The sequence below is a fragment of the Stenella coeruleoalba genome (genome assembly GCF_951394435.1).
Source record: "Stenella coeruleoalba genome assembly, chromosome: 13".
Lineage (NCBI taxonomy): Eukaryota > Metazoa > Chordata > Mammalia > Artiodactyla > Delphinidae > Stenella > Stenella coeruleoalba.
Genome location: NC_137159.1, coordinates 9265278 through 9279246, shown reverse-complemented (window position 1 = coordinate 9279246; position 13969 = coordinate 9265278). Strand labels below are relative to the sequence as shown.

Genomic DNA, 13969 nt, shown 5'->3' with positions numbered 1-13969 from the left:
GAAACTGCAGCCAGGCTTGTGTTGTACAGCCTGCTTTCGCATTTTTAAAGGTCTGTGGAAAAAACAAAGAGGACTATGTGGCAGAGACCATATGTGTCCAGCAAAGGCTGAAATATTGACTCTCAGGCCCTGTAGAGAAAAAATTGGCCCATCTCTAATCCAAAGAAATTGGTTTCGTTTGTGTTCCCTCGTGCCTCAAACTCTTACCCTCACGACACGAGGCACATGACCTTGAACCCGAGCTCTTGCTGGAGTGCGTGCCTTCACGGGTCCCAGTTCATGTACTCAGTTATCCCATGGGTGTTCACTGGGCAATTTCTCTGTGACAGGGACCATTACCAGCACTTGGGATTATCAGCGAACAAAGAGACAAAGTTCTCTGCCCTGTAGTTTGGTTGGGAAAGAGAGGCTTTAAATAATCATTATAATACCGTAAAGTATAGAGTATGTTGGAAGGTAAGTACTATGGAAAGGGGGGTTGGGAGTGTCAGGGTAGGGGGTGAGAAGTGAGAAGGTGAGGCAGCCAAGTGCAGCTCTGGGGGAAGAGTGGTCCAGACAGAGGGCACAGCCGGTGCAAAGGTCCTGAGGTGCCTGGTGTGGTAGAGGAACTGTGAGTAGGGCCCCGAGGCTGAAGCAGAGTGAGTGCAGGGGAGTGGGGAGCTGACATGGGCAGGGAGGTGATGGGGAAGATGGTGCAGGGCCTTGTGGGCCGTGGGGAGGACTTGGACATTTACCCTGAGTGAGGTAGGAGCCCTGGACGCCGTGAGCCGAGGAGGGGCAGGACCTGACTCCAGTGTGGGAAGGACAGGCCGTGCCGGGTGAGGGCAGAGGTGGCTGTTCTGGTCCAGGCTGGCCATGATGACGGCTGGGTCAGGGTGGCAGAAGCAGACGTGGAGAGAAGTAGGGGGATTCTGGAGGGATTTTGAAGTCAGGGCTGCCAGGGTTTGCTGATGGATTGGATATTGGGTGTGAGGAAAAGGAGCTGAGGGCAAGGCCAGTGCTTCTGAGTAAGTGAAAAGATGGAGAGAGAGGAGCGTGTGTGTGTGCGCGCACGCGTGTGTTTGTACAATCAGGAACTTGGCTTTGTCTTTATTATCTTTGAGATGCCCGTGAGACCCCCTGAGGGCACACAGAGGACGCAGGTAAATGTGTTAAGTCTGGGAATCCCAGTATATGGACGAAATTTAAGGCCTCGAGCCTGGATGAGGGCAGAGGTTTGTGCCTGTTTTGCTCACGCCGTGTCCCCCCGCCCCATGCCTGGCACACAGCAGGTGCCCAATAGCACCTGTTGAACAGAGGCTCAGCTGGGTCAGAGAAGTGGGCTTTGTCCCTGCCTTCCCCTGCACCCCAGGGAGGAGATCCCCGTCAGCAATGTGGCGGAGCTGCTGCATCAGGTGTCCATGGGCATGAAGTACCTGGAGGAGAAAAACTTTGTGCACCGTGACCTGGCGGCCCGCAACGTCCTTCTGGTCAACCGGCACTACGCCAAGATCAGCGACTTTGGTCTCTCCAAGGCACTGGGTGCTGATGACAGCTACTACACCGTGAGCCCCCGGCCCTGGGGTGCCCAGGTGGAGGAGGCGGTGGTGTGGAGGGTCCCCGAGCCCTGTCCCGGCAGCATCTCCCACCCTCCAGGCTCGCTCGGCGGGGAAGTGGCCGCTCAAGTGGTACGCGCCTGAGTGCATCAACTTCCGCAAGTTCTCCAGCCGCAGTGACGTCTGGGGCTACGGGGTCACCATGTGGGAAGCCTTCTCCTATGGCCAGAAGCCCTACAAGGCAGGTGTGGGGCAGAGGCGGGCGGACAGCTGGGTGGGGAGAGGGGCCGGGGGGGAGGGGCCCTGGTTACTCACATGCGTACTTGGCTCTGGCTTGAGCAGAAGATGAAGGGCCCCGAGGTCATGGCCTTCATCGAGCAGGGCAAGCGGATGGAGTGCCCCCCAGAGTGTCCGCCCGAAATGTACAAGCTCATGAGCGACTGCTGGACCTACAAGTGAGTGCCAGCGGGCAGGAGGGTACCTGGCTGAACTGACACCCAGGCCTGGGGCAGGAGGTCGTGGTGCCCAATAGTCCAACTAACTCATCCCACCCAGAGACTCACCCAATTCATGGCCTTTCCAACCCTCGGTACCTTTATTCCCCCTGCATCTATGCTCAGCTCTCCAACAGACCCTACAATGCTCCACTGGTCCAGCACCCCAGCACCCTACCTGCGGACACCCACTGCTCCAGCATCTAAAACCTCAGTCTCCCACCAGCCAATACTCAAATGATCCTGCAACACTCAGACAAGTCAGTACTGTTACCCAAACTATGATACCAATACTCAGGGCATGGGATGATACTCCATTATATAATTCCTGTTTCCCATCAGCCAACATTCAACACCTAATTACCCATTCAGGCCAACACCAAAGCACCCAGATACTCAGTGCCCTCCCACCTCTGTCTGCTCGAAGCCCGGCGCTTGAACATGCCAACTCCTAACGCCATCGATACCTCCCCTTCCCATCACACAACAGGCAACATGCACCCAAACAAGCTATTACCCTACACTAACCCTGCAATGCACGGGCATTCCAATATTTGGTACCTTTCCTGCCCCAGCACCCATTATTCCACTGGCCAACACCTTCCACACTGATACCCAAACACCCAAGCACTCCAATAAATACACACCCTACTTACGATAAATGAATAAGAAATGATCAGCCCATCCCTTCTCCACCAAGTATTAACTCAACCTCTACCAAGAAACAATACAGCAACACCCCAATACCCAAAGAGGCCAGCATCTAACACCCCAACGCAATACATGGATAGTCCACACACATACCGTTAATACCCTGACTCCCCACTAGCTGCACCCATCCTCACACCATTAATTCCCTGACTCCCCACTAGCTGCACCCATCCTCCAGACGCCAATGTTCCTCTCCTTTGCGGGCAGCATACTTGCATCCGTGTGAGCCCATACCCAGCACCCCAATACCCTGGCCAAATGCACACGCTCAGCACATCACCATTCAACATCCCAGCTCCCCGTGGTCCACAGTTGTCACCCCTGCACTCAGGGAGCTCCCTTCCCTGAGTCTTCGCCAGTCAACACTCAGTATATGGTTCCCCTGCATCCTGGATGTCAGCTCTTCACCTAGGCGATACGGCCAACCCGGGATTGCGGTCCTCTCACACCCAGGAGACCCCTCCATTACCCGATACCCACCCCCCACCCCAGGCCCACTGCTTCCTGAGCCCCGTGCATGTCCACCCACCAGCTGAAGTTGGGTTCTGGGGGTGTGGTCTGGATCAATCAGGATCCAGTCTGGATCTCCCCGACCCCTCACAGGTGGGAGGACCGTCCAGACTTCCTGACCGTGGAGCAGCGCATGCGCACCTACTACTACAGCTTGGCAAGCAGGGCCGCGGACCCTGCGGCCGAGGCTGCGTGTGTCTGAGCTCCAGCCTGCCGGCCCCTACGCCCCAGCTTTTCCTCCTGTGTCCTCAGCTCCCTCCCAGGACCTCCAGTCTGGCGGAGCCCAGCTCAGTTTCTCTCCCCCACACCAGCTGGGCTGTGAGAAGGGGGACAGCTCAGACCTCCGGCCCACACTGGTCTAGTATTCCCTGCCTGGTCACCTGGCCCCTCTGGCTGGGGTAGGAGGCCGAGACCCAGGCAAGGTGATCCTGGGCTGGAATCTACTGGGAGGCCCTGAGCTGAGGGGGCGTTGCTTACAGCAAGGACCCTCCTTCCTCTGGGCCCAGAGGGCGGACTCCCGGAGTTCTCAGGTGGCAAGACCCCAATCATTGGAATAAACGCAGCTTCTCTCTTGTCTGAGATCCCTCATCTTTCTGGGGTGAGGGCGGGGGGACCAGGAAAGGGGCTGGGTCATCGGAAGGGGTCCATGAGAAGTGCCTGATGGTGCAATGCACGGGCATTCCAATATTTGATACAGCTTTTCTCGTGTGGGCCTGGGGGCTGGCATTCCCGCCCTTGTGTCCCGGGGACATCTTTACCAGCGTGAGGGGCTGCAGCAGGTGAGCGTGGGGACTTAGGGGCCGCGTGCCTGCTGGCCACTCAGCTCCCCGAGCCTCACGGACGGCGTGAGACAGGTGCTGCCCGTGTTCGCGGCGTGTTATCATCACCTGGAGAGAGTTTAACACACGCTGATCCCGCCCCAGCCCGTGCATTTTAAGGTCTCTTCAGGTGATTCGGCCCCTTCTCAGCTGCCTCCCCTTCCTCCCTGGGCCCAGACAGTCACAGCTGGGAATCCTTATCACCTGATGCCCCGAGGGCCGGCTCAGTCCGGCTCAGTCCGGCTCAGGAGAAGACCCGGCTCCCAGTGCGTGCTGCTTCAGTGTCCCCACATGAACTGGGGTGTTGGAGCACAGAACCCGACAGGTCGGGTGAAGTGGAGCCAGGCCCCTGCATTTCTTTTCCGGACTTGCTCGGCTGCAGTTGGCCCCCATGCCCTGCAATGCCTCCTCCTCTTGGCCTGGCCCCGCAGAGCCACGGGCTCCGGGGCGGCCATGCAACCCGCTTAGCGCCAGGGAGAGGCGAGGAGATTTTCTGCGGCTTCTGAGAAGGTAGATTTTCTTTCTTTTTGTTTGTGGAGCTCTAGAAAGCCTGGGGCTGTTTTGTGGCACTGTGGGGTGGGGTGTGGGGACTGGGGCTTGAGGCCCAGGCTGGTGACGCCCGAGAGGAGACCCCAGAACCTTGGTGATGTGAGTGCGTTGTCGAAACCAGGAAATCGGGGTTATTAACTTAGGTACGGACCTTGCTCTGATTTTACCGCGCACGGAGTTTTAATAATTCATGGGTAAGCTTCATGTTAGCGTATTCTTTTTTTTTTTTTGCGGTACGCGGGCCTCTCACTGTTGTGGCCTCTCCCGTTGCGGAGCACAGGCTCCGGACGCGCAGGCTCAGCGGCCATGGCTCACGGGCCCAGCCGCTCCGCGGCATGTGGGATCCTCCCGGACCGGGGCACGAACCCGTGTCCCCTGCATCGGCAGGCAGACTCTCAACCACTGCGTCACCAGGGAATTCCCTAGCGTATTCTTTAATGAACTTTGTATTCTACCTGGAAAGTAGTTCAGAGAGCCCCCAGTTAGAGAGTCAACTTCAGACACACGAAGACTCTCAGCTCTGTGTTTGTTTGGGGACTAAATCTGTAATGGTTTGCAATTGTTTGAGGGTCTCCAAGCCCTGCCAGACGATATCTTCCTGCATTTAGATTCGAAACAGATGAGCAGAGCACAGCGATTGTAAAGATTAAGACACAAACTCAGTTCCTTCCATTTTGTCATTCTCTGCAGCCGCTTGAAGGTTTTGTGTTTAAAATGTAAAACAGTGAAGTTTGCAAGCCATGCGATATATTTTTAGTTGGTAAATGCACATATTAGTTCATAAGCTAACTGTATTACTGACTTTGAATAGCACCATTAAAATGCAAAAATTGTTTTTTAACTAATTGTTTTAAAACTAATGAACAAATCAAGAAAAATTACATCAGTGGTACAATTTCATGGCTTCCGAAATTGTATTGTTTGCAGATATTTCAGTTTTATTAAATCCACCTGTTAGTTACTGGATAATTATTTACGTTGTTACATAAAGTATTATGTCAGAGGGAAATACATTTTCGTTGTCTGCATTTCTTTTGTGGTCATCATTATTATTTGTTTCATGTTATGATTATTGCTGAAGATAACATTATTTTATGGGGAGGAGGTGTTAAAAGTGATCCGTTCTGGGGGTCAAATACATTGAGAACGCTATGTGCTCGCAATAAATGACTGTTGAACGAACCAATGAAGAGGGTGTAGTTCCACATATATACCACCAGGTGGCGGTGTTCCCCAAGCCAAGACCGCTCAGCTGCTCAAACCCGGCTCTTGCCTCCTGCCCCACTTTGGTCATCTTCTTCTGCCTGGAGCAGGACCCCAGGCTCCTCCCTGGTCTCACAGGTCCCTAGTCCCGTCCCCTGCAATCCGTTCACCCCAGAACCGCTTGAAGAGTCTTTTCTACTAGCAGCTCTGACCAATTTCCTCCATCCTCTTCCAGGGTTCCCCAAACATATTCATGCTGACTCTCACCTCTGGGCCTTTGCATCTACTGTTCCCTTCCTGTCGGAATTATTTTCATCCCCATTTTACTAATGTCCACAAGGAAAACTTATCCTTAAAGTATGAGTAAGTTACTGGGGGAAATTTCTTAATCTCTCTGTGCCTCAGTTTCTTTGGGTGGTTTGGCCAGAAAGAGAAGGTAAATCCAGGTCAAGGAGTTAGAAAACCTGCAGGGGAGTGTCCTGGGATGTAAGGAGAGAAAGTCCTCCCCTTCCTCCTGCCCTCCAGGGGTAGGGGGCTCTGGCTTTGGCCAACCCAAGCCTCCTTGATGGGTCCCCAGTGGCTGGACGAGAGGGTCTTCTGCTCTCCGCGCCCTCCCTGGTGGGGATGTTTGCACCCTGCTGACCCCCTGAGCCAGCCTCTGGTCCCTGAGAAGACACCAGGTGTGTGTGTTGGGGGGTCAGTTCCCACCGGCAAGCTATGAGCGGCAGGTGGGGTCTGGGTGTCACCTTTATGGAAGTGCTGGTGACTCCCTCCCACACTGAGGAGCTTGGAGGCTGCATGAGGCTCACGGGACTCACTGCGACACAGCCGGGAGGGAAGCCTTGTGTGCAGGTAGGGACCTGGCTCAGCCCACTGGCCTTCAGGGGGCTGCGGGGGTCCTTGGGGTGGCATCCAGCATTACTTCCCCCGCCTGTTTCAGCCTCTCTTCCCAGCTCTGTCCTCCCCACTCTGTCTCCCTCTCTGCTCCATCTCTATTTCTCTGTGATAGTCTTAAGTCCCTTAAGAAGAAAGAGCCTTCTCCCCTCTGCCTCTTTCTGTGTCTCTCTCTGTCTCCTTGTCTCTGCCCCTATCTCTCTATCCACTGTTGTCTCTGTTGCCCCTTTTGACCCCATCCTTGGGCTTCTCAACCCTGAGGGTCCCTCCCCTCTCCTCCTCCCTGGGTTCTGCTGCTTCTGACACCAGTGCCCCGAGAGGGAGAAGGAGGCTGCTGCCCAGGGAAGGGACAGGGGACAGGCCAGGGCCAGGTGCCCAGCACAGCTGCCCCGTGGAGCATCAGACCCCAGTGCTGAGCTCCATTTTGGAAGGGTCTTTCTCACAACCATCTGGTCCTCATGGCCACCTACTCCCCATGGGCCACCTCTTCCCTTGCCCTTTCTCATCACCAGACTCTGACCTCCTTCCTGTTTCTTTGTTTCTTCTGTGGGTGTCACTGCCCCATCCCCCCCACCGCCAGTCCTCTGGCCCATGGCCCGGCTGCCTACATGCTGCAGCTGCTGGGGGTGCCTGTTGTTCACCAGCCACGGCCTTCTTGATGCTAACTGAGCGCCAGTCCTAGGCCACGTGCACCTCCGCAAAGGCTCTGTTATCTTTGGTCCTTATATTATTGTTGGCTGGGCGGGGGTGCGCTTGGGGACTCAGAAGACAGCGCTTCGGGGGCCAGGGAGTGTCCAGCCACTGTGTGGCTCTAGGGGTAGGTGTTCTTGGGCTTGGCGGTAGAGGTGGGTGAGGCTTGTTGCCGGGGAGTCGGGCTTTGCCGTGGGGGTCTGACTGTCGTGGGTAAGCAGTTGTTGTAAAGATCTGGGGCAGCTGCGCTGGTACAAGGCTCAGGCTGCTGGGTCTGTGTGGGGTGTTCCATGCCCTGGTGCCATGTGTTGTTCCTGAGCTGGGCTGTTGGGGGTCAGTGGTTGTCCTTGGCTTGGGGAGGCTGGCCGCTGGGGTGCCTTGTTCCGCACAGTTGACAGCTGAGGTCTGGAATGGCTGCTGGGGAGTTCCAGCTGCTGACTTAGTGGTGAGTATGTGTTGCAGGTGGTCAGTGCTGACAGACCTCGGGCAGTTGTCTGCTGGAGTCTGGGTGTTGTGTGGGGTGTGTCTTGGGGGTGTAGTTAGTGGAGATCAGCTCCCCGCATCTTTCCTTTTTCCTGTGTTTTTTGTTCTCTGTCCACCTCTCTCTGTTTCCATCTTGCTCTCTCCATCTGCACTTCTCACTTCCACTCACACGTGTTGAGCACTTACTGTATGTGTGTATCAGTTGTAGCAGGTCTCTGGGGGCTCTGGGCCCTGCTCACAGGGAAAGAGGTGGGACCCCCCCCTCTCCTGAAGACTGGCCCTGGGGCTGGAATCGTTGGTTCAAGTGGGGCAAAAGGGCTGGATGCTGTGTCAGAGGCTCCTTGATCAGGCTCCTTCCCTTGAACTGTAAGCCCCAGTCTGAGGGGGCTTGGACATTCCTTGGATTTGTGGGGTCAGGGGGGTCTGAGCCACAGACTTTGGGCAGGTGCAGGGACTTTCCCCTAGGGACAGAAGAGTTGTGGGCATCAGAGAAAACAGCCATGCTGATACCTGGTGGGGAGAGTGTTCCAGGTGGCAGGAAGAGCTTGTGCAAAGGCCCTGAGGCACAACGAGGAGGCCAGTGAAGCTGGGCAGGGTGAGCAAGGGTCAGGCGGGAGGGGTGGGGGCAGAGTGTGCAGGGTTTTGGCTTCAGTCCAAGTGAGGTGTGAACCTCTGGGGCTGGGCACACACAAGGCTCTGAGCACAGACTAGCCCAGGCTCCACATATGGTCCCTGCGTGATGCCTACTGTCATGGTGGATGTAGTGTTGGGTGAGCCCAGGTGGGACTCATTCTAAGGCTTTCATGTACCAGGAGCCTTCTCAGAGTGAGAGTCACAGCCCCCGAAGGCTTCTGAGGAATGGACTGGGCTACCCAAAGCTGTAGGAACAGCCCCTGTGCACCCCCCGCCGCCAATCTCCCCTGGGCAGCCTTCCGAGCAAGAGGAGAGAATACAAGGCACAAGGAGTAGCTTGGGGCAGAGGGCACTGGACAAAGGCCTGGAAAGAGGACTGGCTTTGGCCTAGGCTCCCTAGGTGTGAAGCACAGGGGCTGAGGGAAGCAGTTTCTGACATCTTCTTGCATAACTTCCTGTGATGAGCAGCTCATTACCTACCAAGGCAGCCCAGGCTGGGTCGTGAACTAGAATTCTTAGAATGTTCTTTCAAATGCTGACTACAACCTGGACCTCCACCCCTCTCTTCATGGTCCCGAGGCCACCCAGAAATCACCTCTTTCTCCACATATTTCACTCCTCCAGTATTTACCATGTGCCTATTCTGGAGATGTGTGTCATGGGTACACAGACCCCGAGTAATTGCTGCGGTGATGGTGGAAGACCATGGGGCCCTGGTGGTCCAGAAGTGGCTCCTGACCTAGCTGAGAGGGGGTCAATCTGGTGGACTTCCTGTCGGAAGTAACATCTAAGCTGAGTCCCCTGTAGGATGAGTGAGATTTGGCCATGGAAGAGGTGAGGAAAGAGTATTCCAGGCACAAGCAGCAGCATATGGAGGAGAGAGAACATCCTTTTGGAAACCAAAAGAGGTTTTGAGTGGCTGGGGCACTGTGTTTGCGGGGTGCTGCTGAGGCCAGCAAAGGGATAACAGGAACCCTGGAGCAGTGACCCTGTGGGAGACAAGTGGCCTTTTCTTTTGTATTTCCTGGTTGCTCTACAAGGAAGCAACTTATTCCCCCACACTCCCATGGCTGCAGCCTTCCTAACATGGGTTTTATAACTTTTTCCTCTTCTTTAAAATTGAAGTGTAGTTGATGTACAGTATTATATAAGTTACAGGTGTACAATATAGTGATTCACAATTTTTAAAGGTTATGCTCCATTTATAAAATATTGGCTATATTCCCTGTGTTGTCCAATATATCACTGTAGCTTTTTTTTTGAATTTTATTTATTTTTTTATACAGCAGGTTCTTATTAGTCATCAATTTTATACACATCAGTGTATACATGTCAATCCCAATCTCCCAATTCATCACACACACACACACACACCCCCACCACCACTTTCCCTTTCCCTGCTTGGTGTCCATACGTTTGTCCTCTGCATCTGTGTCTCTATTTCTGCCCTGCAAACCGGTTCATCTGTACCATTTCTTTAGGTTCCACATATATGCGTTAATATACAATATTTGTTTTTCTCTTTCTGAATGACTTCACTCTGTATAAAAGTCTCTACGTTCATCCACGTCTCAACAAATGACCCAATTTCTTTCCTTTTTATGGCTGAGTAATATTCCATTGTATATATGTACCACATATTCTTTATCCATTCGTCTGTCAATGGGCATTTAGGTTGCTTCCATGACCTGGCTATTGTAAATAGTGCTGCAATGAACACTGGAGTGCATGTGTCTTTTTTGAATTATGGTTTTCTCTGGGTATATGCCCAGCAGCGGGATTGCTGGGTCATATGGTAATTCTATTTTTAATTTTTTAAGGAACCTCCATACTGTTCTCCATAGTGGCTGTATCAATTTACATTCCCACCAACAGTGCAAGAGGGTTCCCTTTTCTCCGCACCCTCTCTAGCATTTGTTGTTTGTAGATTTTCTGGTGATGCCCATTCTAACTACTGTGAGGTGATACTTCATTGTAGTTTTCATTTGCATTTCTCTAATAATTAGTGATGTTGGGCAGCTTTTCACGTGCCTCTTGGCCATCTGTATGTCTTCTTTGGAGAAATATCTATTTAGGTCATCTGCCCATTTTTATATTGGGTTTTTTTTTTTTTAAATATTGAGCTGCATGAGCTGTTTGTATATTTTGGAGATTAATCCTTTGCCATTGATTCATTTGCAAATATTTTCTCCCATTTTGAGGGTTATCTTTTCGTCTTGTTTATGGTTTCCTTTGCTGTGCAAAAGCTTTTAAGTTTCATTAGGTCCCATTTGCTTTTTTTTGTTTTAATTTCCATTACTCTAGGAGGTGGATCAAAAAAATCTTGCTGTGATTTATGTCAAAGAGTGTTCTTCCTATGTTTTCCTCTAAGAGTTTTATAGTGTCCGGTGTTACATTTAGGTCTCTAATCCATTTTGAGTTTATTTTTGTGTATGGTGTTAGGGAGTGTTCTGATTTCATTCTTCTCCATGTAGCTGTGCAGTTTTCCCAGCACCACTTATTGAAGAGACTGTCTTTTTGCCATTGTATATCCTTGCCTCCTTTGTCATAGATTAGTTGACCATAGGTGCGTGGGTTTATCTCTGGGCTTTATATCCTGTTCCATTGGTCTATATTTCTGTTTTTGTGCCAGTACCATATTGTTTTGATTACTGTAGCTTTGTAGTATAGTCTGAAGTCAGGGAGTGTGATTCCTCCATCTCCGTTTTTTCCCCTCAAGACTTCTTTGGCTATTCAGGGTCTTTTGTGTCTCCATACAGATTGTGAAATTTTTTTGTTCTAGTTCTGTAAAAAATGCCATTGGTAATTTGATAGGGATTGCATTGAATCTGTAGATTGCTTTGGGTAGTATAGTCATTTTCACAATATTGATTCTTCCAGTCCAAGAACATGGTATATCTCTCCATCTGTTGGTATCATCTTTAATTTCTTTCATCAGTGTCTTATAGTTTTCTGCATACAGGTCTTTTGTCTCCCTAGGTAGATTTATTCCTAGGTATTTTATTCTTTTTGTTGCCATGGTAAATGGGAGTGTTTTCTTCATTTCTCTTTCAGATTTTTCATCATTAGTGTGTAGGAATGGAAGAGTTTTCTGTGCATTAGTTTTGTATCCTGCAACTTTACCAAATTCATTGATTAGCTCTAGTAGTTTTCTGGTGGCATCTTTAGGATTTTCTACATATAGTATCATGTCATCTGCAAACAGTGACAGTTTTACTTCTTCTTTTCCAATTTGTATTCCTTTTATTTCTTTTTCTTTTCTGATTGCCGTGGCTAGGCCTTCCAAATCTATGTTAAATGAGAGTGGCGAGAGTGGACATCCTTGTCTTGTTCCTGATCTTAGTGGAAAAGTTTTCAGTTTTTCACCATTGAGAATGATGTTTGCTGTGGGTTTGTTGTATACGGCCTTTGTTATGTTGAGGTAGGTTCCCTCTGTGCCCACATTCTGGAGAGTTTTTATCACAAATGGTGTTGAATTTTGTCAAAAGCTTTTTCTGCATCTATTGAGATGATCATATGGTTTTTATTCTTCAATTTGTTAATATGGTGTATCACATTGATTGATTTGTGTATATTGAAGAATCCTTGCATCCCTGGGATAAATCCCACTTGATCATGGTGTATGATCCTTTTAATATGTTGTTGGATTCTGTTTGCTAGCATTTTGTTGAGGATTTTTGCATCTATATTCATCAGGGATATTGGTCTGTAATTTTCTTTTCTTGTAGTATCTTTGTCTGGTTTTGGTATCAGGGTGATGGTGGCCTCATAGAATCAGTCTGGGAGTGTTCCTTCCTCTGCAGTTTTTGGAAGAGTTTGAGAAGGATTGGTGTTAGCTCTTCTGTAAATGTTTGATAGAGCTCACCTGTGAAGCCATCTGGTCCTGGACTTTTGTTTGTTGGAAGATTTTTAATCACATTTTCAATTTCATTACTTGTGATTGGTCTGTTCATATTTTCTATTTCTTCCTGCTTCAGTCTTGGAAGGTTACACCCTTCTAAGAATTTGTCCATTTCTTCCAGGTTGTCCATTTTATTGGCATAGAGTTGCTTGTAGTAGTCTCTTAGGATGCTTTGTATTTCTGTGGTGTCTGTTATAACTTCTCCTTTTTCATTTCTAATTTTATTGATTTGAGTCCTCTCCCTCTTTTTCTTGATGAATCTGGCTAATGGTTTATCAATTTTGTTTATCTTCTCAAAGAACCAGCTTTTAGCTTTATTGATCTTTGCTATTGTTTTCTTTGTTTCTATTTCATTTATTTCTGCTCTGGTCATTATGATTTCTTTCCTTCTGCTAACTTTGGGTTTTGTTTTTTCTTCTTTCTCTAATTCCATTAGGTGTACGGTTAGATTGTTTATTTGAGATTTTTCTTGTTTCTTGAGGTAGGCTTGTATAGCTATAAACTTCCCTCTTAGAATTGCTTTTGCTGCATCCCATAGGTTTTGGATCTTCGTGTTTTCATTGTCAAATTTTGTCTCTAGGTATTTTTTGATTTCCTCTTTGATTTCTTCAGTGATCTCTTGGTTATTTAGTATTGTATTGTTTAGCCTCCATGTGTTTGTGTTTTTTACGTAGTTTTCCCTGTAATTCATTTCTAATCTCATAGTGTTGTGGTCACAAAAGATGCTTGATATGATTTCAATTTTCTTAAATTTACTGAGGCTTGATTTGTGACCCAAGATGTGATCTATCCTGGAGAATGTTCCGTGTGCACTTGAGAAGAAAGTGTAATCTGCTGTTTTTGGATGGAATGTCCTATAAATATCAATTAAATCTATCTGGTCTGTTGTGTCATTTAAAGCTTCTGTTTCCTTATTTATTTTCATTTTGGATGATCTGTCCATTGGTGTAAGTGAGGTGTTAAAGTTCCCCACTATTATTATGTTACTGTCGATTTCCTCTTTTATAGCTGTTAGCAGTTGCCTTATGTATTGAGGTGCTCCTATGTTGGGTGCATATATATTTATAATTGTTATATCTTCTTCTTGGATTGCTTCCTTGATCATTAGGTAGTGTCCTTCTTTGTCTCTTGTAATAGTCTTTATTTTAAAGTCTGTTTTGTCTGATATGAGAATTGCTACTCCAGCTTTCTTTTGATTTCCATTTGCATGGAATATCTTTTTCCATCCCCTCACTTTCAGTCTGTTTGTGTTCCTAGGTCTGAAGTGGGTCTCTTGTAGACAGCATATATAATGGGTCTTGTTTCTGTATCCATTCAGCAAGGCTGTGTCTTTTGGTTGGAGCATTTAATCCATTCACGTTTAAGGTAATTATCGATATGTATGTTCCTATGACCATTTTCTTAATTGTTTTGGGTTTGTTTTTGTAGGTCCTTTTCTTCTCTTGTATTTCCCACTTAGAGAAGTTCCTTTAGCCTTTGTTGTGGAGCTGGTTTGGTGGTGCTGAATTCTCTTAGCTTTTGCTTGTCTGTAAAGCTTTTGATTTCTCC

The 13969-nt window shown here is 49.3% G+C and overlaps 1 protein-coding gene across 1 annotated transcript in view; it reads left to right on the top strand.

Annotated features, from left to right (window-relative positions):
* ZAP70 (zeta chain of T cell receptor associated protein kinase 70) overlaps positions 1–4040 on the top strand; it is a 30210-nt gene extending 26170 nt beyond the window's left edge. Inside the window, exons 11-14 of the mRNA XM_079940903.1 lie at positions 1352–1544; positions 1636–1776; positions 1878–1990; positions 3344–4040. Of these exons, the coding sequence (XP_079797029.1) occupies positions 1352–1544; positions 1636–1776; positions 1878–1990; positions 3344–3452 (556 nt within the window). The 3' untranslated portion in view covers positions 3453–4040. The remainder of the gene's footprint in view (positions 1–1351; positions 1545–1635; positions 1777–1877; positions 1991–3343) is intronic.
* Positions 4041–13969: the final 9929 nt, after the last annotated feature.